At 43.2% G+C, this 26,733-nt stretch overlaps 1 protein-coding gene and 2 long non-coding RNA genes across 3 annotated transcripts; 1 reads left to right on the top strand and 2 right to left on the bottom strand.

Moving 5' to 3' along the window:
* The first annotated feature begins 201 nt into the window (after positions 1–201).
* On the top strand, positions 202–24,211 carry LOC114553372 (mediator of RNA polymerase II transcription subunit 13-like). Its single transcript, XM_028574646.1, has 30 exons — positions 202–1,081; positions 1,864–2,098; positions 4,573–4,741; positions 7,082–7,227; positions 7,870–8,067; positions 8,747–8,941; positions 9,057–9,213; positions 9,308–9,415; positions 9,511–10,227; positions 10,339–10,555; positions 11,607–11,634; positions 11,754–11,875; positions 12,049–12,139; positions 12,235–12,431; positions 12,527–12,726; positions 13,458–14,347; positions 14,476–14,643; positions 14,760–14,983; positions 15,109–15,304; positions 15,408–15,780; positions 18,362–18,578; positions 20,520–20,711; positions 20,832–21,055; positions 21,174–21,316; positions 21,411–21,569; positions 21,680–21,862; positions 22,040–22,185; positions 22,553–22,717; positions 23,051–23,151; positions 23,263–24,211. The coding sequence occupies exons 1-30, from the start codon at positions 1,016–1,018 to the stop codon at positions 23,393–23,395; spliced, it is 6,360 nt and encodes a 2,119-aa protein (XP_028430447.1). The 5' UTR covers positions 202–1,015; the 3' UTR covers positions 23,396–24,211.
* On the bottom strand, positions 8,564–18,287 carry LOC114553388 (uncharacterized). Its single transcript, XR_003692304.1, has 3 exons — positions 17,838–18,287; positions 9,045–9,173; positions 8,564–8,938 (listed from the first exon to the last, which is right to left on the bottom strand). It is a non-coding gene; the product is annotated as an uncharacterized LOC114553388 (long non-coding RNA).
* LOC114553386 (uncharacterized) lies at positions 18,291–24,095 on the bottom strand. The gene is made up of 3 exons (XR_003692302.1): positions 24,015–24,095; positions 22,276–22,334; positions 18,291–18,546 (listed from the first exon to the last, which is right to left on the bottom strand). It is a non-coding gene; the product is annotated as an uncharacterized LOC114553386 (long non-coding RNA).
* Positions 24,212–26,733: the final 2,522 nt, after the last annotated feature.

Here is a 26,733-nt window from a genome sequence, read left to right as displayed (position 1 = left end):
TCCAATTTTATTTTATTTTAAATCGCAGTTTCTTATAGCAGTCACATGCAGCAGATGTTGCATAGTGAATCATGTTCAGTAACAGACATCATTGAGGAGTGACCACTGACTGTCTGACAGATGCACTGGAGCTCTCATCTTGTAAACTGTGAAGTCATGGAGCTACTTGAAGACGGATGACGCCCCCATTACCACAAATTGGCCAATAGGAGTTGAGAGGCAGAGTTGTCCTCCTGGCCGCCATTAAAGAATTCAATCCATGAACTGAAAAAATGGAAACCTGCAGGACCCATGGATTAGGCAGAGAAAAGTAGCCGATGAGTAGTCTCGCTAATTTGGCATTTCATCCGTTTGAAGAGTAGTTTTACTATGACGGAGCCCTGTGGTGGTTTTAGCGAAGAGGAGGGCGGTGTAGCTAATTGTTTTATTTAGCTAGCGTTGGAGCTCTGGTATGTTAGCTTTTGTGCTAGTAGGCTAGGAGAGACCAGGGGGAGGGGAGAGTTCCTTTGCTTTGAAATTGTTTCAGATCAGCTAGCTGGTATTAGCATTAGCATTAGCACACCAGGGACTAAGCTTTTGGGGTGAAGTTTTTTAGTTTTCGAGCTCGTATTTTTTATTGCGCATCTAACTTTTCTGGTGTTGGGTTTTAGTCTGTTCGGGTCATGTTAACGTTGACTATTTGATGTTAAGGTAATGTAGCAGCAAGCTTGCGGCTAAGCAGATCAGACAATACATTTCAAACAGGATTGATGAATCGAATAGCTAAAAGCTTACAGTTGACGCTATCTGGCTGCCTGTCTAACGTTAGCTTAGCTACCGGGCTAGTGGTGTCTAGCGCTGGCTAGAAGTTGTCTGGTTGACTAGCGGTAGCTAGCTGTAGCTAGCAAGTTGGTCAGCGCTTTAACGGGATCATCAAAACTGAACCCCAGTTCGCCAGCGAGTTAACTGGATCAGCTATTGCCCCCGATGGTGATTGAGACAATGGCCTTTAACGTTACAACCACGCAGTGAAAGGATGAGTTCGTGCTTTGTACCAAACGGGGCCAGTTTGGAGGACTGCCACTCCAATCTCTTCTGCCTGGTAAGACTCTCTGCTCTTTTGCGCTAGCTAGCGTTAGCTCTGATACTGAGAGGCCAGAAAAGCCATTTTGGCTAATCAGGCAACAAGCTTTGTAACGTCAGTTGCAGACTGGCGTGAAGGCATCGGGCCTGCAACTCACAAATCGTGATCTGACGCTAGCTAACTTTCATAATAGAGACAGCACATGCTGCAGAGTAACTATATTGAAGAGTCGCTCATGAAAATAGCATGATAGCTAGTTTAGACAGCATTGGTTACAGAAATGCTCAACTGGCATTAATGTTAGTTACATGATGGTAACAGGTAAATCCAACAGGCGAGTTATTGAAAACCTGTCAAAAACATAATGTTTCTGTTATTAAAGTTGACACTGCAATATTAAGTGGTATGCATATTGGTCAATAAGACACATAGTTAATGTTATACATTAGACTAACTAATCTGATGTTAGACTGACTTGCACTGGTGCGTCACTAGTTAATAACTGCTGAGTAAATTAATGCATGACAGTTATGTTTGCAGGCGTGATTGTGGTGTCACATGTACAAAGTATTGCAAAACTTTCCAAGATGTCAGCAGGGTTAGAGTGTTTTTATTTATATTTGTTTCATTCAAAGTGATTTTCTGTATGACAGTTACAGTCTTCAGCTTCACATCACTGTGTGTGTGTAGGGGAAGAAACACACAGTGTTGAGTTATGCAGTCAACAACAGATGATTGGCTTAATGCTGTGCAGCTATGTTGTGTGTTCATTCTCACATTGTTTTTCTATTTCTCTTTAGGCGGATTTGACCGGAATAAAATGGCGACGTTTTGTGTGGCAAGGACCCACCTCTTCGCCCATCCTTTTCCCTGTCACCGAAGAGGACCCTATCTTGTGTAGTTTCAGCCGATGCCTGGCGGCAGATGTGCTAAGTGTGTGGAGAAGGCACCACACCCCAGGTCGCAGAGAGCTCTGGCTTTTCTGGTGGGGGGATGACCCCAGTTTTGCTGAGCTTATTCATAATGAACTTTTAAGTAAGTGCTGAACAACTTTTCCATGTTTATTAGAATTGCTTACACTATATATATATATATATATATATATATATATATATATATATACATACATACATACATACATACATACATACATACAGTGGGGAAATAAGTATTTGACCCCTTGCTGATTTTTGCAGGTTTGCCCACTTACAAAGAATGCAAAAATCTACAATTTTAATCATATGTACATTCTAACAGTGAAAGACAGAATCCCAAAGAAAATTCCAGAAAATCACATCATATGAATTTATTAAAATTGATAACCATCTGATGAGGAAAAACAAGTATTTGACCCCCTGGACAAACAGCATGTTAATATTTTGTAGAAAAGCCATTATTGGCCAGCACAGATGTCAAACGGTTTTTATAGTTGGTGACAAGGTTTGTGCACATTTCGGCAGGGATGTTGGCCCACTCCTCCCTGCAGACAGCCTCGAAATCATTCAGGTTCCGAGGTTGTCGCCTGGCAACTCAATTTTAAGCTCCCTCCAAAGATTTTCAATCGATTCAGGTCTGGAGACTGGCTAGGCCACTCCAGAACCTTGATGTGCTTCTTCTTCAGCCACTCTTTTGTTGCTTTGGCGGTGTGCTTAGGGTCGTTGTCGTGCTGAAACACCCATCCTCGACCCATCTTCAGCTCTCTCACTGAGGGAAGGAGATGTCGGTCCAGAATTCCACAATACATGGCCCCGTCCATCCTCCCCTCAATACGATGGAGTTGTCCCGTCCCCTTGGCTGAAAAGCACCCCCAAAGCATGATGTTGCCACCACCATGCTTGACGGTGGGGATGGTGTTCTTTAGGTTGTACTCGGTGTTCTTTGCCCTCCAAACACGACGAGTTGAGTTAAGGCCAAAAAGTTCTATTTTGGTCTCATCTGACCACATCACCTTCTTCCAGGCCTCTTCTGAGTCATCCAGGTGGTGAATGGCGAACTTCATGCGGGCCTGTACATGTTTCTTCTTGAGCAGGGGGACCTTGCGTGTGCTGCAGGATTTCAATCCATGACGGCGTGTGTTACCAACCAACCGCTTTTTGTAACTGTGGTCCCAGCTGCCTTCAGTTGATTCATCAGTTCCCCCCTTGTGGTTTTGGGATGATTCCTCACCGTTCGCATGATCAGGGACAACCCACGAGGCAAGATCTTGTGTGGAGGCCCAGACCGAGGGAGGTTGGCGGTGGTGTGGTGCTTCTTCCATTTCCTGATAACTGCACCGACAGTTGATCTTTTCTCTCCAAGTTGCTTTCCGATTCTCTTGTAGCCCATCCCAGCCTTGTGCAGATCAACAATCTTGTCCCTGATGTCCGTAGAAAGCTCTTTGGTCTTGCCCATGGTGGTGATGTTGGATGCTGGTTGTTTGGGTGTTTTTTATACAGGTAACGAGGTGAGGCAGGTGTATTTGATGTAGATAATTGGTTCGGATTGGGGCTGTGTCTTAAAGAAAGACTAACTGGCTTGTAGGAGCCAGAATACTTGCTGTTTGTCCAGGGGGTCAAATACTTGTTTTTCCTCATCAGATGGTTATCAATTTTAATAAATTCATATGATGTGATTTTCTGGAATTTTCTTTGGGATTCTGTCTTTCACTGTTAGAATGTACATATGATTAAAATTGTAGATTTTTGCATTCTTTGTAAGTGGGCAAACCTGCAAAATCAGCAAGGGGTCAAATACTTATTTCCCCCACTGTGTATATATGTGTATATATATATATATATATATATATATATATATATATATATATATATATATATATATATATATATATATATATATATATATATATATAAATAAATTATTTACATTTTTTTTCCCAGCTTTAAATAGAAAAAATATCTGTACATCTAACCTAAACTATGCCACACTGACCAGGTATTCTGTCTCAAGGAGGGTCAAGTGTTACCTGAAGACAACACAGATTGGTTAGAGACAGGGAGAGCAACATTTTTGACAGATAAACTGCAAAGACATTTGGAAGTTTTAATTTGGAGATGGACATTTACATTCCATCATAAAGTATGGCTCTTGATAAAATATTTTTGTCCAGAAGAGCATTCATTTTGTCAAAATTCCATGAGTAGGCCTCACGTGCAGAACAAACTCAGAACTTTTCACTATTAACTTTGTATGGTCAGAATAGTAAATTTTCCATCACATAAGTCATTAATTTTAACACCCAAGGGGCTGAATTATTTTATTTTGGATCATGTTATTATATAATAATGGCCAGTAAGATGAATGTTGAAAGCTAATGTTTTTCGTGTGTTCAAATTGGTCACTTCAGGTATTACTATGGTAACTTGTTAAAAAAAAAAACACCTTATAGGGGATCAAACCTATTTAGCGGACAACAGTTTACAATTGCCATTAGGCAGTTTTCTTTATCATGAAGGAGAGAGGTTTGTTTGTTTGTTAAACGTATCTGATTTAATGCATCTGCCTCGTTTCAGGTGAGGAGGATGGGGAGTGGGAGAGTGGCCTGTCCTACGAATGTCGAACGCTCCTGTTCAAAGCCATCCACAACCTGTTGGAGCGATGTCTCATGAACCGTGGCTTTGTTCGCATTGGCAAGTGGTTTGTGAAGCCATACCAGAAGGAGGAGAAGACCATTAATAAAAGGTGTGTCCCGCGTCTTAACAGCAGACAGAAAAAGTTATGATGAGTTATCTTTTACTTCTGGCATTGTTAAGTTGCTGTTAATGTGAATGAAATGAACCATATGAACATGCTGACATTTGTTTAAAGAGTTAAAAAAAAAAAAATTCAATCAGTCAGAAAACTTATTCAGAAGTCCAAAAAGAGGTCAGCTGAATTTGTGACAACAATATAGTCACTATCAACAAATGTAGCTTTAGCTACAGTCCTTTTCCACCTACATCATACAAGTCTGGCTGTCATGTACCTTAAGGCAGTTTGTTTATAACAGAAAAGAAGCAGCACAATTGCTGAAGAATAAATATGGCTGCAGAGCAAGATGTCATGAATTGTACGTGTGCTGAACATGAGTCAGTATTTGGTATTGGAGGACTAGTCAAGATGTGCAGCATGTGGAGGTTGGCTATTACAGTTTTCTTTTTATAAAGAGGTGGATGAAGTGTGACATATTTGTTGGAAACAGTGATTGAAGCATGCATGCAACATTGTATGATTATTCAAGACATGGTACAGACAAATGACTGAGTGTTCTACATGTGTGTACTCCAGTGTGGAAAGCCTCACTGGGCAGATGTCTTCATTGTTATGGAAGTTGTGCTTTAAACTTCCAATAACAATTCCTGGCCTCTGACAGGGTTTAATTGTTAACATTCCCATTAGAGATTCAACTGGAGAGATGGTGCTTGCAGCTGTATTGTTTTAACTATGTTGAAATAAGCTAATTGCTGTTTAAGGGAATGGGACATCATCTTCCTGAAAGAAAAATGGCATGAACAAATACACACAAGGTTTTCCATAAGCAGTGTAACCATGACTCACTAGACTGTTGACTGCCCTCTGATTGAACTCCTATACAGTTGTAACTCATATTAATGAAGCATTTACATCTAGATTCATGTTGCTTGGAATCACCAAGGTCCTGCAATGTTCCGAGAAAGTTTTGATTCCCTGAATTCAGTCACGGTGATTGAGTATGACAGGAATATTACAGTTTTCTAATTACATCATCAGCGTCACACATTTTCCACCTAGTTTCACATGAAGTAATAGTCATCCAGCATGTTGCGTAAGCTCTATTTCAGTTTAGACTTTTTAAGGTGATGGCACAACACTTGCAGAGTAACGCTTTATGTCCACTCCTCCACTTTTCCCAACTGCAAGGTAAAGCTGGTCTGTGTTGTTGTGGAAATACAAGCAGCACATAAATTACTGGTTCAGAGTGGGGTTCTGCACAGCTGTAGGTCCTTCCCTCTTGTACATAAGGGTGGTGACATAGATTTAGTGTCCCCTTGCACTTGAATGAGGGGGCTGGTGCATCCTGGAGTTCCCTGACAAGGTAATTTTCGCCTGTGCTTTTTGGCTGCGTTGATCCAAGCTGACTTGTGTTTGATGCACAGCCCTTTGGCTCAGTTCCCTGTGGCCGCTTTGTCAAAGAGAGTTTGAGCGACTATATAAAAGAGTCGTTGGTATAGAACAGGAGGCGATTTCTTGCTCTCTGGTGTGTAGCTTCTGTTTCTACATAAAGGTGTGTGTGTGTGTGTGTGTGTGTGTGTGTGTGTGTGTGTGTGTGTGTGTGTGTGTGTGTGTGTGTGTGTGTGTGTGTGTGTGTTTTGAGGCAGCAGCGCAGCACCTCTGACAGAAGAATCTGGCAGTCTCGCTGTCGCCTGCCCTCTCTGGCTGGTGAACAGGGCAGTCTTTGGAAAATGCTGAGTGTGCACTGTGGTTTTACAGCAACCATGTCAACAAGTACTATTTTAGTGCATTTAGCCGCCTGGCCTTCCAGTAGTAGTTAGAAAATAAATATGAATATTGTTTTAACATTTCAGCACTATAATAATCTCTCCCATGTTTATTTTTGAATCATATTTTAGCCTGTGCCTCGCAAGAAGGTTTGATAAAGGTTTAAGCAGTGTGTTACTTTATGTGTGCACCATCTGATTGGAGGTATTGTCAGGCCTTTGTGTTCTCTGCCCAATTTATGTTAAAGCAACAGTTGTCACCTGAAAGCATGATATGGATCATCGCCAAAAATGCAAGGAATTGTACTTGCGTCGTCTCCACCCTTTTTCCGTCCTTTCTTCTCCCTTGAGTCATTCCTTCACAATGAGTGATGGGGAGTACATTAATAACCGCAAATTGCCGGCAGGGGTTTACATTAGGTATTGTATTGGGTGCTGACTGCAAAGTGAAGCTTTGGTCAAGTCTTCTTTTTTTTTCTTTTTTAACTTAATGATCTGCTTATGCTTGGTGACAAATCTCTCTAACAGCTGAATGCCTTTTTATTGTCTTTGACTCACCCTGCAGCGAGCACCTGTCCTGCGCATTCACCTTCTTCGTACACGGCGACAGCAACGTGTGCACTAGTGTGGAGATCGCTCAACATCAGCCTCTTCAGCGCCTGAACGAGGAGCACCTCAGCCTCGCCCAGCAGAGCTCCAGCTCCTTGCAAGGTAGGAACACACCAGCTGTGCACAATGTTAAAAAAAACAACTTTTAGATGTCTTTAAAAAAAATAAAATTTCCCAATAGGTTTTATTATAATAATAATAATATTTTGTAGATAGAAGCGCTCCATTGCTTTAATAAAAAAAAAATTGTCTTCTGTATTGGCTGTAAAACTAAAAGTGCAATCAAAAAAGGTTCCTAAATATTTAAACTCCTCTACTGCTACAACTATAATTAATCATTAATCGAAACAGGTGACAAAAAAATGATTGTTTTGTGGTGACTCTTAATAACCAGCTTCTTATTCTTGCTTTCATTAATAAAAAAGGGCACTTTCTTTATATAACTTAATAAGCACACATGGTGAAAATATGTAGACTAACCGTGTCTCCTGTCTACATAACACAATATCATCAGCGTATTTATACAATGGGCAGGATAAATTCATAATTTGCATTTTATTAGTGTATAGGGAAAACTAGACAGTAAGAGCACACAGCCTTGGGGTGCTCCTGTATTCAGGATAACTGTCAGAGGGAATATCACTGCGCCCCACTCTCTGTGGTCGGTCTGTGAGGAACTCTTTGATCCTTACAACCTAATACTACATACATTCATACATGTTGTGACTCCTCTGTGCCCTGCAGTCATCCTGAGCCCATACGGCTTGAATGGGACCCTCACCGGTCAGGCTTTTAAGATGTCAGACCACCCTACTCAGAAGCTCATAGAAGAGTGGAGGCAATTCTATCCCATCAGCCCCAATCCCAAGGAGGTCCCGGAAGACAAGATGGAGGATACGGACTGGGGGGATGACTCCCTGGCAGCTGTGGAGGTCCTTGTCGGTAAGACGTCCTAATGTTTAAATGAGGTGTTGAACTTCATGTTGCTGAATGTTCAAGGTTAAGTTGTTATACAGAGTGTTGTACAGACAGGGTAGGAGAGTCATGAAGGTTTGAGAAAGTGACTTAATTTTGGTAATTTCATGGGATTCGTTGACAAATCATATAATGTATCTTTATTAGTAGTATCTTTTTTTTTATTTTATTTATTTATTTTTTTTTATAAAAATGGATGGATTGGAGATCGACGCACAGCTGCAACAAAGACCATAAGGGTTTAAAAAATGTAGGAAAGTCTCACTCTTGCTTCCTTCAGCTTTCCACACCAGTTTGATTCTTCCACCAACAATTACAAAAATGGCCCGGTCGGTTGAAAGAGAATTGATGGAAAGATATAATAAAATGCAGAAGATTTAGCCGCAGCAATATTCAGTTTAAATGCTCAAGTAATTCTGTGTTTTGTAAATTCATTGTACATAATAAATATGACCATATAGTAAAGTGAAACTCTTTGAAGGGGTTAAACGCAAGTTGGAAACTTTTATTTGGCCCATGAAAACCTTCCAGAGACCCTTGATTGAACTGAAACGAAGATGATGACTTATCAATTAACAGCGTTGTGCAATTCATTTCTGCATGCAGTTAGACGTTTTTGGAAAAAAAGGTTTTTGTTTGGTTGCAGCGGGAGTGAGGATGGTTTACCCTTCCTGCCTGGTGCTTCTCCCCCTGTCGGACCTCCCTCCTGTGGTCCCTCAGGGCTCAGTCAACACTTCGGGAAGCCTGTGTGGTGCTCAGCAGGGCCAGGCTGCTCACAGGGATCCTGCCATGTCCTCTGTCACTCTGACTCCTCCAACGTCACCAGAGGAGGCTCAGACTGGTAAGACCAGGAGGAGCACATTGACCATAATTAAACACATTGGTCAGCCTTAATTTCTGAGAGAGTGCGTACTAACGGTATTGCACTTTTTTTTTCTTCTTACCTTCCCTTATAGATTATCAGCCTGCCCAGAGGTGGCTCAAGTTGTCCTCTGCGTCGGATGGCTACAGCTCTAACAACACTCTTCATGGGGGTAAAATCCCTCGCAGGCTGGCCAGCCAGATGGTGGAGTCTGTGTGGCAGGAGTGTAACATAAACCGTACAGGGAACAAGTACGTTCAGTGTCATCTCTTCCTCAAAATTACAATTGCCAGTCAAATAAGTGCCTCCATGGTGACTGATTTAAATGATAATCTTTTTTATTAGGAGGAAGTTTACTACATTGACCAATGGGACCTGTGAAGAGGAGTCGGACAAAACTGGACTTTGGGATTTTGTGGAGTGTACTCACAGGCCACATTGCACCTGTTCGAGGTATGTTGAATAGAATGCATTCACAAGCGACTTGAGACGTATTTCTACAATCAAAAGAAAGTATCTTAAAAGCATTGTGTTGTTTTTCCGCGCAGACATAAGAGTCAGAAACAGCGATCCAGCAGCACCTCAGGACACCCGCCTTCATCAGGCCAGCCTGCCCAGCCGGCCCCCAAGCACAAGCTGGGCGAGAAGCTGGAAAAGGGGGAGAAGCAGCAGAAGAGGCCGCAGACGCCTTTCCACCACCGCAACTCTGTGAGCGAAGAGCCGTCCCTGGAGCCACAGACCCAGAGGCTTTGTTTAAGATCACAGGAGGAGGGCTCGTATCCCAGCCTGCATCACGTAGACACAGTGCCCTCCAAAGCCCCTACGCTGCACACACACGGCCCCCCTGCAGACCTCGTCGGATCCCCGCCTCCCCCGCCCCTCAGCCCACATCCCTGCGATCACGTGGAGGGCGACATGACTCCAGGTGGCATGAAGAACTCGTCCACGCCCATTCACCAACCGTTCTACCCGCCATCAGTGGAGCCCTGTCTGCTGCCACAGAAGGGCTCATCTGAGGGGCCTCAGCTGGAGAACATGCCTATGCCTCTGGCCTTCCCCCCAGCCTACAGTGAAACCTTAGAACCCACCATCTTTGTGGGTTCAGCCATCAACCCCAATGAAGACTCCACCCACAACCCTTGGAAGTATTTTAACCTGCCCAGGAAGAAGGCCTTCAACTTCCTGACGCCCCAGCTACCTGTGGATAAAATACGAGAGGATTCTGGGGGAGGCGGAGGAACAGAAAGTGTCGTGTCCGTCACCGAGTAAGTGTTTAATTACTACTCCTCAGCTGCATGAAAACAAATGTGGCTTTTCATTTTTACTGCATTCCTGCAATCTGTCTGAGCATCTCTGCACAATTCCTTCCGTCTCAGGTTGATGTCGGGCTCCGCACACCCCCTGAAGGTGTCCCAGGAGCTGATCAAGACTTACGCCCAGCGGAGAAACAGCCATCTGGCCTCTGCCGCAGGAGACGGAGAACACGGTGATGAGACAGACCCTTACGCCTTCGTAGAGGGAGATGAGGAGTTCAGCTTCACCGAGAAGAAGGACAAGTCTGGATCCGAGAGAGAGGGCAACAAGAAACACAAGGTGGGTTCCTGACTAGGGTTGATATACCGGATTGAGATCCCGGTGTATCACAGGAATTCACGCTAAATCTGCTTCGGTTTCCTGGTTAAGTACCGACTGGAACCCGGAGATTTACAACGTGTGTGTGCGTGTATGAACAAAGTTTGTTGAACCTTAATACTTTGGCACTGACCAAAATGTGTTTGTTTATAGACCGCATTTAACATGTGAGAAGTTTGGCTTCTTTTGTTAAATACAAAACTAATAATTTGTGTAGGAAAATAGTTTTTATTCCTTAAATGATTGAGGTATTGGAAAAAAGTGTCCTCATTAATTTAGTATTGGTACTGAAACTTGAGTATATGTCATGTCCTTCTAGTAGAGATGTTCCGATACCGGTATCGGCTCCGATACCGGTATCGGCTCCGATACCGCCTAAAACGCTGGTATCGGGAAGTACTGGAGTTTATGTACCGATCCGATACCACGTAATAAAACCCTAAAGAAAATCTACGTTAAAGTAGTTTATTTAAGTTGTTTTTCCATTATAACGGACTGTAAAAACTGGATAATAAAAGAAAGTTTTGGGGCATTCATTGTTGACACACTGGTATCGGATCGGCCGATACGCAATTTCAGGTATCGGTATCGGTATCGGGAAACAAAAAATGGTATCGGACCATCTCTACCTTCTAGTATTGAAAGATTTCCAAACAATCCCCAGCTGTACCAGTATTCCTTTTTTAGATTTCTGTACTGTATATTTCTTTGGCGATATAACTCCAGGTTCAGATGTTGTGTTACACAGAGTTACTTTGTGTGACAAAGTTCATCAAATATTATTTACTGTAACATAGCGGCTCATGAACTTTTGGTTGTTTTGGCGAATCATGGTAAGAGCTTTCTTGTAAACAAACGTGTTCTGTTATGATTTTCAGAATAAGTTTGATAGTTAGAGCATTGTATACAAGTAAAACTGTCAGTTTCCCTGATACATCTCCTGTAAAATGATGTAATGGTCGTTCCACAACATTACAATAACTCCTGCGATCGGTTTCTTTTTTTGACCCAGGTGGACGAAGGAGCTGGAACAGCAGACGGTGAGAATGCCTTTCCTCGTTTGTTCTGCCGCTAGGTTTGACATTTTCATTAAATTTTAATGTTTGGAGTTTGGCGTCTTATTGAAGATCTCCTCTCCCAATTTTGTTTTGTGGTGCAGATGGTCAGGGTCCATCAGGCAGTAAACCTTTAGCCTCCACCAGCCTTATCCACGAGAACGACTTGGCTGTGTCCTACAGCGACCTGGATAAAATCTTCAATTCAGATGAAGATGAGCTAGCGGTAAGAGCATCAGTACGGTGAAACGAAATTGTTAGTTGAAAGTTGTACATCTTACTCTTAGGTGTTCTGATACGCTCGAGTCGGGTCTGTAAAGCCTGTTGAAACATTGACATTGAAGACGTATTGAGTTTACAGTTTATTTTTTTATTTTTTTCCCCCCCCTGTCTGCACAGCCTGGATCCAAAAGAGCTGGAGTTGGAACAGAAGACAAGTTTGGCTGTAAAGACAATAAAGCAGCCGCATTGGACCCCCTGTCCTGCATAAGTAAGGAGACAGAGCATCAGTTAATCATTGCGTATTGTAACGTTTTACCCATGTTTAAAGAGGAGTAGTAATGTCCTTTTTTTTTCTTCCTCTAGGCTCAGCGGACCTGCACCAGATGTTTCCCACCCCGCCCTCCCTGGAGCAGCAGGGTTACTCCCCCATGAACTCCGGGAGCAAGGATAGCATGGAAGCAGGGACGGGCCTCACCCTGTTGGACGGCAGCCAGCTCAACAACCACTTCAAGATGGAGGTGGAGGAGGGATTCTGCAGCCCGAAGCCATCCGAAATAAAGGTATGACCTGTCAACACACCTGCCAACCATAAAGCAAGTGCGAAATGTAGCTACATCAGTGTTAACCATTTTCACTTTCTTTTTTTTACTTTTAGGACTTCTCCTTTGTATACAAGCCGGAGACATATCAGTTGTTAATCGGCTGTTCCATGTACGCACCCCTGAAGATGCTACCCAGCCAGTGTATGTTGCCTATCAAAGTGCCAGAAGACTGTGTGTACACGCCCAACTGGACCATGGGCAAAATGGAACTGATACCCCCAGTAACGAATGTCAATCTCCTCACCAAAGACAGGTTGGTGCATTTAGTGTTAACAGTGGGTCAGTGGTTCAGAGAAGTGGGGAAGGAGAGGAGGAGTCCACTAACTAAAGCAGCATATTGCTTACTGTATATATTCCTATTACAGCAACTAGGTTTGAAACTTGTGGCTTCATTCTATGATTTTTTTTTTTTTTTTTTTTTTTTTTTTTTTTTTTATAGAACATTTAGTTCAGCCACAAATATTCATGTTATTTGGTTTTAAATGCTACTGACATCTACAGCTGCACATTGGATCATGCAAAATAACTTATAACATAAGAAAAAGTAGAGTTTTCTTATGTCATTTTAACCAACTAAGAATCTTAAAAAAAAAAAATGAATTTCCATTTAGGTTTTATTGTTGACTTTTGAAAAAGGATATGGAGTTTGAAAAAAACTTCCTAAAAGTACACACGCTACTGTCTGTTAGTAGCAGAGATTGGTAATTTTAATAAAGTAATTTTGTTTGTTAAAATTTTGTAACTAATTATTAGAACATTCAAGAAGAATTATTGCATCTCCAGCCAAACTCAAGCCTAAACTGATAGCTATGTTAACAGGCCATTACACATAATGCTGAATACGTGACGAGAATCTTCAAATCCAATTAAAAAGAAAAGAATATAGTCTGGAAATAGCATTTATGATTTCTTTTTAAAAGTAAAAAATCTACTGGAACAATGATTAGAAATAAATTTGACTCCCTGTTTCTCTCTGTGTAACAGTAACGTCCCCAGTGTGGAGCCAGACTACAGCCAGACCTACACCCCGCAGACCCACACACCCTTCATGTCCAGCAGTGCCCCTCCCAGCAACAGTGGCACAGGCATCCTGCCCTCCCCAGCTACGCCGCGGTTCTCCGTGCCCACGCCTCGCACGCCACGCACTCCACGGACTCCCCGCGGCCCAGCGAGCGTCCAGGGCTCGCTCAAGTATGACAACTCTGACCTTTACTCCCCCGCCTCCACTGCCTCCACCTGCCGACCGCTCAGCTCCGTTGAGCCGGCCACCGTACCTTCCATCCCCGAGGCTCACAGTCTCTACGTCACCCTCATTCTCTCCGAGTCGGTCATGAACCTCTTCAAGGACTGCAACTTTGACAGTTGCTGCGTGTGCGTCTGCAACATGAACATCAGAGGAGCGGACGTAGGCGTGTACCTCAAGGACAACGGCGAGGCCCAGTACCCCTGCACTTGCGGCTTCAGCGCCGTCACCAATCGCCGCTTTGGCCAATTGGCCGGGCTGTTCCTGGAGGACGAGCTGGACGTGGTGGTACGGGGCTCGGACGCTAGTCGGGACACTGAGCGGTGTTTCGAAGAGCTGCGAGCTTCCACGACGCACAAGGCCGGCAGCCTGACAGAGAAACCTCCGGATGAGCTAATCCTGCTGCTCCAGGACCAGTGCACCAACCCTTTTGCCCCGATGGCGGGCGTGGAGTACCCCAAGCAGAGCTCTGCCCCCAGTTCATTTCTGAGGGTGGAAGAGAGAGACTGTTATAATGACTGCTACATGGCACTGGAGCATGGCCGGCAGTTCATGGACAATATGTCAGGAGGCAAAGTAGATGAAACACTAGTGAAAAGCACTTGTCTTCATCAATGGCCAAAATGCAAATGTATGTATTTTTGTATCACCATTTTTTCCTTAGTACAAGCTTATTCTTTTCATTCCTAACTTTACATGTTAAAAAAAAAAGTTTAAACTTTTTTTTTTTCTCTTTTTCTGTTTTTTCCTTTTTTGTAGCGGCAGACATGAGCAAACTATTCTCTCAGGATGTCCTGCGGGTGTTGTTGTCCCTCCAGCCTGTGCTGCAGGACACCATTCAGAAGAAGAGGAGTGTGCGCTCCTGGGGCGTTCAGGGACCGCTCACTTGGCAACAGTTCCACAAGATGGCTGGGAGGGGATCATATGGTACGTGAAAAGTGTTTTTGTACCTAATCAGTCTCATCTATTCACAGTTGGAGATCTTTTTTGGAATATTGTGGTTGTTGAAAGAAAGATGAACCCTTGTATTCTTTCCACTACAGGTACAGATGAGTCTCCTGAACCTCTGCCCATCCCCACTTTTTTGGTCGGTTATGAGTATGATTTTGTGGTGCTGTCACCTTTTGGGTTGCCCTACTGGGAGAAGCTTCTTCTGGATCCTTTTGGTTCCCAGAGAGACGTGGGCTATGTTGTCATCTGCCCAGAAAATGACGCTCTGCTCCGCGGGGCAAAGTCCTTCTTCAAAGATCTGAGTAGTATATATGAGGTACGCACCTGGCAGGATGAAACTCATCCTTCTTGTACTGACATGCCCCACGAAAATCGTTTTCGTGCTCTCATGAAGTGATTCACACAGTTTCATTTTTGCATTCACTCCCTTTTTGTCGACAGGCATGCCAGCTTGGGCAACACAGGCCCATCTGTAAGAGTCACCCGGAGGGCGTATTGAAAGTCGGCACCACAGAAGGCAAGAGCATGGCAGAGCAGCCCCTTAGTGACTGGTTCCTTAAGATGGCTGCCAGAGACGGAAACAATGAAGCCTTTAATAAGCTCAAACTCTTTGCTCAAGTGTGCCGCTATGATCTAGGTAACATCTTTACTCATTCAGCTTAAAAACCCCAAATGAGGAAGCTCAGATGGTTTGTAAAAATGATAGCTGATTTTTCTTTTTACCTTGTCACCTCTTTTAGCTCCATACCTGTCAGAGCAGTCTTTGGATAGCTCCCTATTGTCCCAGCGCAGCCCGGTTGTGGCTTCCTCCTCCTCCTCCTCCTCCTTCTCCCAGACCTCCAGCGCCTCCTCAGGACCCCAGAGCACCAACACTACCAGCACCAGCTCTGCCCAGCCGGCCCCAGTCAACAGCACCCCTCCCTCCTCAGGCTCCCAGACTACCGGGGGAATGGCCGCAGCCAAGCCAAGCTCTTACTCGCCGTTTGGTACAGCAGGCTTGCAGGGCGGCACGTCCCAGAATGGGCCCCAGTCAAACCCACAGGTTGCAGGGGGGCTGGCAGAAAACGGACCCTCTGCCAACCAGCCTCAAGGAACCACTGAGTCGCCAGAGAGGTAGGATACCACAATGAGAGTCAATTAATCATCCAGACGGAGAGATTCAGTTTTGTTGTTGCTGATGGGTAGTTTTGTCTTAATACTTCTTACTTACAAAGCAGTCACTCCCTCCACCATGAGATACATTTAGTTTATGGATATGCTCTAATTTTGCTTATGAACCATTTAATATCTCAGTATCCACCATTAGTTGTTTTGTAATAGTGTAGTCTAGGGGTGATCCCGAATAGTCGACAATTTGATCTAAGGAGCCTGATTCAACTGCCGATCTCACCGTAAAATCATTGCAGCGGTTGGAAAATGTGGTTATGAAACAAAGGATTATTCCATTCTGGCCATATGGGGGTACTGAATGTCTGATCTTATGTAAAATCTCTCTCTCTCTCTCTCTCTCTCTCTCTCTCTCTCTCTCTCTCTCTCTCTCTCTCTCTCTCTCTCTCTCTCTCTCTCTCTCTCTCTCTCTCTCTCTCTCTCTCTGTGTGTGCTTTATTGGCATGAACAAAGAAAACATGTTGCCAAAGCAGTTTACAGAAAATACATATCACATATTAAATAAATACAGTAGATGTCACATATATTCTATACTGCACTGATAGTTACACAACATACTACATTACAAAGCAATTACATAACACAATGTAATACTTAACAGTTTTGTACAATATGACTGTACAATCCTAAACCAATGTGTAATGTTGGTCTTATAAGATGTATGATCTTATAGTAGTGAGACTCTCTCGTTGACTGTCCCTTAGTCTATATCAACGACATTCCACTTTCGGGATTGTTTAGGTGCCATCGGAAATTCTGCCGGATGTTCCTGTTTTTAGGCCGGCTGTCCGTCACCTTCCGCTTTCTTTGTGTTGGCGTTCTAAATTCCAGTGGATTTATGAGGACTATGGTTAACTGCTCCTCAGATCTCTGCAGGGTAAATCCAGACAGCTATCTAGACTATCTGTCCAATCTGAGTTTTCTGTTGCACAACTAAAACAACCTTTGAACGTACACATGTTCCACCAAAACAAGTTCCTTCCCGAGGCTACTTTGCAGAGGCACCGTCATTGTGTCCGGGGCTTAGCGGCGCCCAAGACGATTGTGATCGGTTTAAAGAAATGCCAATAAACCAGAGCACGTTTTTCTCCCATGCCAAAAGCAAAATTACGAATCCCACTATGGCCACGCCAAGACCCACTTGGCGTCGCCATATGGCGTTTTTCCATTACATGGTACCTGCTCGACTCGCCTTGACTCTACTCGCCTCGGCGCACTGTGCGTCCCTTTTCCATTGCAGATTTTAGTATCGCCTCAGCTTGGCTGGTCGTCATAGCGACTGCCGTGGGCGTGGCTTGGTAGCGTTGCTTTTCCCCCGACTCATTTCCTGGTTCTCCTTCTCCGTAAACAACATGAAATCAACAAGATAGTTAACTTTTCCTGCTCCAGATTTCCCACCGTGGTCAGAAAGAACAGGGGAGACACTTTGTTTCTCTCACTATATGACTCTAGAGTCACTACTCGCTGCGGAGCTAATCGCCGACACTCTCTCACTTCTCCCTCGCTCACCAGCTCCCCACACACACACACGGCGACTCGACACACACACCCAATTGCACCTCCACACACCAGCGCACAAGTATAAACATCAGGCCACTTGTATGCTACGGAGAAAGCTCTGCGTGGAGCCTCCGGCAGCAAAAAAAACACCGCTGGCTAAACTATTTAAAAATGCCGTCTGTCGCTAGCAATGCAGTGATCAGTGACTATTCTTTCCGACCAATCTGTAACCTGCAAGGTTTCACGTCCCCTTCTCGGCTAGCCTCAGCTCGCCTGGAACCTCGACTGAGGAGGTACTAAAAAAAGTACCTGTTAGCAGGTACCAGGTACTTTTTTTCGTAATGGAAAACCAAAAAAGTAGAGGCGAGGCGAGTAGGTACCATGTAATGGAAAAGCGCCAATAGTGGTCGATTGGTTGGGGTTAGGCATTTGACCTTGAGTGGTTAAGGTTAGGATAGCGGATTGGTCAGGGGATAGGACCTGTACAAATCAGGTTATGTTACCTTATGTAAGCATGGACGCCAATAGTAGCTATTGAAGGGTGGTTCTTGGCGTGAATGATGTGTGGATTACCCAGACCCTCCTGTGCAGTGCTGTGGAGGAAGGTCTGGCAATGCAAGACTGTCCCTTTTTAACTCTCCTATGGTTTCTCTTCTGTCTGTGGATTGTTACAATGGAGGGGAAATAAAGTTAGGCCTAAAAGTTCTATTTACAACCACGAAAAGCAAGCAGTCTTACTAAGTGATGTGTTCTGTCGGTCTATCGATCTCCTCAGCTGAGTCGACTTTGACAGCGCCACACCTACACGCACAACAAACCGCTGTCTGTTGGTCTGAAACTTCAGCCAAGCAACAGCAGCATAGAATTTAGTCATTTTTGTTTATTTGACATGGAAAACAAAGCTCCTCCTCTTTTTCTGTTTGTTATATTATTTAGATTATATTTCCTGTGGGTTGTTTCTTTAGGACTGATATCTTAATCATTTTGTGCCTTTTATATAAATATATCTATTTTTTTATATCAACAGCACAATGGAGAGAGACAAAGTGGGGAAGCCAACAGACGGAGAATCCCACGCTGTGTCTTACCCGCCTGCCATTGTGGTGTATATCGTCGACCCCTTCAGCTACGAAGACGCCGTCAGAGAGGTCCACTCCAGCGCCTACACGCTGGGCCTACTGCGCTGCTACATGGAGATGCTCCAATTCCTGCCTGCATACATCAGAAACGCTGTCTCAGTACAGGTACGGGCCAACAGTACAGTCCCAGTGCTTTGGTGGTTTCTTTCTGTTACAATTGAGTGAGTATAGGGTTGGAATAGTGTTACTATATGGACACATTAAGATCACACAGTTAGTTGTCTTCCTCACAGGAGTCTGCTGAGGAGCGGTGATTGATGTCATCCTTAGTTTAACTAATTTGCTCCCCTTTTGCCAGTTTAGTTTCAGCAGAGCAGGTTACCAGCAGGCACAGCAGGAGGTGAGAAGGAGTAGGGGACTCATTAGCAAACACTAATTGAGGTGGCAACTGCCACACCTGTGATATAGTGTCACAGTATTGCATCAACACGCCAGAGGGGATTTTGAAACCCTAGAGGTGTGAATGTGCCATTAGTTTGAGCATTAACCTTTAGTGCAGCAATGGTAGAATAGAGCCAGTGATATCCTTCCTACTAGGTTGTCTCTGTATATTGCCTTTTTTTATTTATTTTTTTAAATACTGTCAGAATATAATGCATCTTCAGTATTTGATTTTCACTCGTTGTTAAAGGAACACGCCACTGTTTATTGAAATAGGGTTATTTACCATCTCCTCTATATTTAGATAGGTGGGCAAATGCATTTTTGTCTCAGTGCATGCATTGCCTTAGTCCAGCAGGGCCGCCGCTAGCTTAGCTTAGCGTAGTGAATGGAATCCTTTGTTGCCGGTTAGCATGTGAGTAAAAATGAGCCAACAAAAAAACTATTTACTAACTAATTACTTCTTGTGACCTGCGTATTCATGAGTACAAATAGCAGTGCAGATTAAGACTTAATGATTACCTAGGCAGATATTGATTTGAGACTATATTGGTTGGAAGCACCGCCAAAACGCTGCTACTTTGGCGCAGAGATATCATGCAGCAACTCTGTGCGAGTACAGGTGTAATATGGGTTGATCTATCCCGTAAAATAACCATGTGTCATGTTTACAATAATCACTTACTCTGTGGACAGAGTGGGTCTTGGGTCCATTCAGCGTTTTTCCCAGTTGACTTTATCGCACGGAAAAAAAGTTGACTCTAGGATGGATCAATGCCGAGAAATCATTGGTAGCTGTGACACAACTGCGGGCACGCTTATCTTGATCTGACACGTTGAGCCTGGTCATCAACGGCAGTAACTTGTCCCCCTCGCCACAGCACAGACACTCTATTTCAGTCGGCATAGGTTGGCATATTCCCTCACACTCACACCACCAGTTCATGTCGGCTCTCATCCTCACGTCCTCAGGCTGTTAGGCGATCGCAACCTCCTCCTCCTGTCGTTCTATTTCCAAAGCACGCAGCTCCTCTTCTGAAAAATCTGGTTCATAGAGGTATGGTTCTGTATATTCACTGTCTGAGAAGTCCTCCTCTTCGTCTCTCACAAAATCCGCCATGTTGTGAATACGCAGGCCACAAGAACTAATTAGGTTGTTTGTTGTCGGAAACAAAGGATTCCACTCCCTACGCTAAGCTAGCGGCGGGGCAGCCGGACTAAGACAAAAATGCGTTTCGCCACCTATATAAATGTAGAGGAGACTGTGACTAACCCTATTTCAGCAAATGGTGGCGTATTCCCTTAAGTAGTATGCACATGCCGTTCTGTTAGTTATGTTCCCTGTGTAAAGGGCGTTTTACTCAGTGAAAAATTACAAACGCAACTGCTTGGATGAAGCTGAATATTTTAATTAAATCTAGACAAACCGTACAACACGGCTGGAACATGTCACAAACTATTTTTTTTTCTACTAGCGCCTGCTACTCACTTTGCAGTAAGCAAGAATGAAGATACCTCATTTGATACAACCCAGAATTTTCCAGCTTTTCAAAAGCAAACTAACCATTATTACTGAAAACTAAAAGTTAGCAAAGAGCTACTAGTGATGTTGACATAGAGAATGCCTGACTGAAGTACCACTGTTGATTTTTTTTTCCTTGTCAGATCGTTCCCTGCCAGTATCTGCTGCAGCCGGTGCGCAGTGGGGAGCGTCACCTCTACGGCCAGCACCTCAAGTCGCTGGCCTTCTCAGTGTTCACGCAGTGTCGTCGGCCTCTGCCCAACTCCACTAACTTCAAGGCTCTGACGGGCTTTGGCCCTGGTCTTGCCATCGACATGGCACTCAAGAACCCAGAGGTAACGGTCACTCGGGCTGGATATCTGACACTGGTGTGACTTCTAGTGAAGAGTCTGGCTTTGGGTTGTGGTGTCCTCTGTTGTTTCTCTTTTAAACTAACAAGTTTTCCTTCTGCGCAGAGGCCCGAGTGTTTGCGTCTGTATACACCGCCCTTCATTTTGGCTCCTGTGAAAGACAAGCAGACCGAGCTCGGGGAGACGTTTGGCGAGGCCTCTCAGAAGTACAACGTCCTGTTTGTCGGCTACTGTCTGTCCCATGACCAGCGCTGGCTGCTGGCCTCCTGCACCGACCAACACGGAGAACTGCTGGAGACCTGCATCATTAGTATTGATGTACCCAATCGGTATGTGCACTCGTGAATATAAAAAAATAAAAACTTTCATAATTTCCACAGGATCGCTAGTTTAGTTATTGATAAAGTTGCGTCTGTATTTAAAGTACATGTGGTGTGTCTGTTACAGGGCTCGCAGGAAAAAGGGCTCAGCCAGGCGAGTGGGCTTGCAAAAGCTGTGGGAGTGGTGTCTCGGCCTGGTGCAGGTGACATCGCTGCCATGGAGGGTGGTCATTGGACGGCTGGGTAGAATGGGCCACGGCGAGCTGAGAGGTACACACACATGCAATTTTTGTAGAACATGTTATGTGGCTTGTTTTCATACATGAACTCACAATAATGAGCTCTAATCTCGTCCCTGTTAAAGACTGGAGTATTCTGCTGAGCAGGAGGAACTTGCAGTCTCTTAGTAAACGTTTGAAGGAGACGTGTAGGCTGTGTGGCATCTCTGCTGCCGACACTCCCAGCATCCTTAGCGCCTGTCTGGTTGCCATGGAGCCCCAGGGTTCCTTTGTCATCATGCCAGGTAAAGGAAAAGAGTAACCCGTTTTATTTAGGCTTTGTAACGGAGAGCCCAATTACGTTTGTGAGTACTCACGCGGACTCTAAATCTGATGGTCTGTCTCGTCTCTGCAGATTCCGTGTCAACAGGTTCAGTGTTTGGCCGCAGCACCACACTCAACATGCAGACGTCGCAGCTGAGCACACCTCAGGACACATCCTGCACACACATCCTGGTGTTCCCCACCTCAGCCATGGTGCAGGTCAACACTAACACTTCAGAGCCCATTGACATCAACTTCAATCCCATAAATCCCGGTACGTTCTGCAGCTGACGAGGCCTCAAAAGAAGTGCATCACTTCGACATCATCTTGCTTATCATCACGAGATGCTAATTCCTGAATGTTTCATACAGTATACTTAATTATACTTAAGTACCCAGACAAACTCTGAGCTCTGGGCATGTTTTTTAATTTTTTTTTTTCCCTCTGCAGATGGATCTGATGGAATGGGCATCTTTGACCTGTTTGACAACGACATGGTGGATCCAGACCTCATCAACATCCTACCCAACTCCCCCACAACCTCGCCTGTTCACTCCCCTGGCTCCCACTACCACCAGGGGGGAGATGGAAATAAGGTCTGTCACTTTTTTTTTTTTTTTATATAACTAAATGATGAAACAAAAGTTAATTTTAAATGTCTATTACAAACCATAAAGATCATTTACCTGCATGCCTGCTATGATGAAGAACCAAGACAAGTTTCTTCTTTTCGTTTGTTTTTACCCTGAAATTGGTAAAGGAGTACAATTTAGTGTTAAATATTATAGTATAGTATTGTCTCTTAATTCTTGCACCATCTACAGAGATGAAGCAACTTCAAAATTGAATCACATTTTGCCTGTAGATGAAGCCTGAAGTTTATAAACGGAATAGACCTTGTGGCTTATGTTGTAGAAAACAAGTTTTGCCGTGTTCATTAATTTCATCAATGTTGTATCGCAGGGCCAGAGTGCCGACCGCATGGAGTCCCATGAGGAGGCTCTGAACATCCTGCAGCAGCCGATGGCGCTGGGCTACTTTGTCTCCACAGCCAAGGCTGGACCACTGCCCGACTGGTTCTGGTCTGCCTGCCCTCAAGCCCAGAACCAGTGCCCACTCTTCCTCAAGGTACATTAGCACTAGATCTTTGGAGTCAGTCACATTCAAGTAGGGCTACAACTACAACTTCTTTTTTCTTTTTTTTAAATCATAGATTCATTGGCTGATTATACTGAATAATGCCCATTACACTTCACTAAAGCCAAATGTGACGTCTAAAAATGTTAAAGATATTTTCACTTTCCAATCAGGAACCAGATAATCGTTTGTATTTTTATCTTGACAAATGATTATTAAATGCTTCATCAAACCATTTAAATATGGTCTGTATTTCTAACAAGCACATATAAATCTAAAAGACTTGGATTTCATTTGTGTCTCCATCTATTTATTCATTTTCAGGCCTCTCTGCACCTGCACGTGTCTTCTGTCCAATCAGATGAGCTCCTGCACAGTAAACACTCCCACCCATTGGACTCCAACCACACCTCTGATGTGCTCAGGTAAGCTGCTACCATCAGAAGAGTCTGCACAAGTTAAGAACTGCAGGTTCAAATGAAAAGAATAATGTGGGACATGCATTAACGGAGCTGTTTCTGCCCTCTGCTTAATAGATTTGTTCTAGAGCAATACAACGCCCTCTCCTGGCTGACGTGCGACCCTGCGACCCAGGACCGACGCTCCTGTCTGCCTGTTCACTTTGTGGTGCTCACCCAGATGTACAACTTTATCATGAACATGCTCTGAACTCTAACAGGATCAAACTGCTGAGATTTGATTGGATGGCTCGCTCCGGGCGAATCGTGGAGTAACAACGAAGGATCCCCGACACTCAAAAGGACCTCACGCTCCGTCAGGGCAAATGTGGAGGAAGCATCCTTCCTCCTCCTCCTCCTCCTCCCCGGTGTATCTCACACAACACTGACTGACTACAAGTTTCCAATCAATCAATCAGATGCCAAGAATCCATTTTCGCATTTTGGAAGATCAAGGGACGTTTCATAAAGGAGAATAAATTGTCTTTTTAATGACTGTAGATTGCAATCTATGAAATTTTATCCTAATGAAATGCCTGCATATATTATTTATTGTAAGTTTTTATATGTGGAATTTTTAATGCTTAATATCTTTTTATATATTACAAATCCTAGAGGGTGTGTACATCTCACTGTAAAGGAATTGGTTTAAAAAGTGTAATTTTCTCAATTACAACACGGAAAAACCTGTTCAAGTGAATTTGCTGTAGATTGCTTTTAGAATATTATTTTTTCAAAAGGGTACAGACCTTTTTATTGCCATGCTGTAAAAATGAAGTAAAAGCTGGCCTGGGCATTTGTGTCCCACCCAATGAGTGGAGGAGACTTACCTCTCTGTCTGCTTTGGCTCCAGAGTCTCTCGCACAGTAACTCAATGAGCTCTGAAGAGGAATTAAAAAGGTACATTGTCAGATTATATATTTTATATAACAGATTTAGGTAATTGCGTGTGTATATGTGTACATATAATTGTGTGCCGCTACTGATGGTGCAGCTTCTGTTTTAGGAATAAAGTGCGTCTACCTTACCCTTCTTTGTTCTTGTTGACTTGTTTTTAACATTTTGAAAAGCTTTGGATAGAAAATATTTTATAATAAGAGATGGGATTAAAAAAATTAAAAAAAATCAACAAAGGAAAGAACACAATATCCTGAGTTTTATGGCTCAAGCCCCAAAAACACTAAATCCCACACTTTCCATAATGCAACTTGGTAGAAATACAGTTTAAGACCTTTTATTTAAGACCCTTTCCATACATTTTAAGATCTCCTCTCCACTTCCAGTCCTAACCGGTTACATTAGCGACACACATTTACTAAACATTGATTTTAAGATGGCACAACTAAACCGTCTTTAGTTTGTGATAACTCTTTGGACCACTGTATCAATGCAGCATCATTCAGGTAGACTTTGATAGATAAAGAATAAAACAATATAATTCAGAATATAGTATGTCATAAGAAATGTGTGAGAGCCTCTCCGCCTGTGCCAAGTAGGAGGAACGTGGCTGTTTGGGGGACAATTCCTCTGGCAGCAACTGCTTTTTGGCACCTTCTGTGCGCGTGTTTCCCCTGTGTGGAATCTCCTGAACCTTGTGGCATAGATCCCTTCTGGCTTCCCTTCCACCTTTTAGGGTGGTTCTCGTGGTTAGCAGCACTTGGACCTCTCCATCTATATAAGAAATAAAGAGACACAAACACAAAATCTTTTCACTTTAAGTATAAATAGCCTCATTTCCAGGATTCTAGGATTAGCACTTAGTCAGTCATGGATTTCTCTATCCATATCAGGGTAGCTCTGTGAGGTGTCAGCAAAAGGCTTGCACCTGTGGATACGTGTAGTGTGTGTGTGTGTGTGTGTGTTTCAACACCAAACAGCATCTGTTACAGCCGTGAATTGCATTTGTTTGTGAATTGAAAAGTATAGTACATCAATAGCACATGTTTTGTATGCATACTGACTTTTTTCAGTATATCTCATTTGCAATATATATTGCAAACACTCGACTCCTACCTGCACATAATTAGTGCACATTATAGAATTAAGTACATGCCTTTCAAATGTAATGACACAGGCTTTCTGCTAAGCATTTGTAGTCTCCAAGCAAAGCATTACTTAAATTATATAGGCTAATTTAAGTAATCCTCTCAGGGTCCATCTGAGAAAAACGTCCTCCCAGAATGCAGTGCTCCCTGTGCAGTAAATTGACTTCATCATGCACAATCAGTGATGTTCCCCTTTTAACCTCACAGCGTAGTGACAGAACATGCTGAATTATACAGATGTATAAAATTTCCATTTGAAATAAGGATGAAGACATAAAGCGATCATGCTATGGAAGTGATCCATTTTCCATTTCAATCAACAGTAAGCAGATACATATGTCAGACTCTGAAAAAAGAATACTCTCCTTAAAACTTTAAAGATACTTATGAGGATTAATGGTTTTAAAATGGTTGAATCTCTCAGCCAATAAGGGTTAAGTAAACACTGGGCGGTCCTGTCTTGGCATCCGCTTCTTCAGAAAGATAGCAATATTACTTTTCTTACCACTTCACATTTGCATGATCATACTACAGATACAGTATTATTATTATACAACATTTTAATAGATGAGTATGCCCAAAATGAGTCAACAATAAAGTCTTGTTGAAGAAACTGCTTTTATAAATCATGGCACATAAGTGGATTATGGGTTTTAGGGGGTAATGGGTCGTGGACGGGTAAACACTGTTCCTGCCCATACTAACAGGATTTGGATGGTTAGTGAGAATGGAATTAGCTAATCAAGAACAACATGTCCAATTACCGTCTTATGTTCTGCTTAATGGGATCCAATTGTTTGTCCCAGTTTGTCTTGGATGATTCAGGACAATAAGCTTAAATCAGATTGAGAACTCAAAGAATCTATTTTAAAGCATTTAATCAGGAAACCTAAACATTTAAGATATAGTTGATATGTTTGAAAGCAGCAAAGTGATTTTAGTAGTACTGTAGAAAAGTAAAATGTTAGTTGAATAAGTTCCTTTAAATGGTAAAATAAACAGTTTGATCTTGAATTAAACTAAAGGTAACCCCTAAATGTTGTTGATGCTCAACAACATTAATTGCATCTTTCTGCATGTATATCATGTATATCCATGTGAAACAGGAACATACACTGAACAAAATTCTAAACACAACACTTTTTTTTTTGCCCCCATTTTTCATGAGCTGAACTCAAAGATCTAAGGATTTTTTTATGTACACAAAAGGCCTATTTCTCTCAAATATTGTTCACAAATCTGTCTAAATCTGTGTTAATGAGTACTTCTCCTTTGCCAAGAAAATCCATCCACCTCACAGGTGTGGCATATCAAGATGCTGATTAGACAGCATGATTATTGAACAGGTGTGCCTTAGGCTGGCCACAATAAAAGGCCACTCTAAAATGTGCAGTTTTATGTATTGAGGGTATCCCGGGGAGGGGGGTGGGTGGGTAATCAGTAATTTCATTAGCCGATAATCTCTGAGCTACCTACTGAACAACAACATCAGCTAACATTTTTT

Source organism: Perca flavescens, chromosome 3 (assembly GCF_004354835.1).
Source record: "Perca flavescens isolate YP-PL-M2 chromosome 3, PFLA_1.0, whole genome shotgun sequence".
NCBI lineage: Eukaryota > Metazoa > Chordata > Actinopteri > Perciformes > Percidae > Perca > Perca flavescens.
This window is presented reverse-complemented; position numbering and strand designations above follow the sequence as displayed.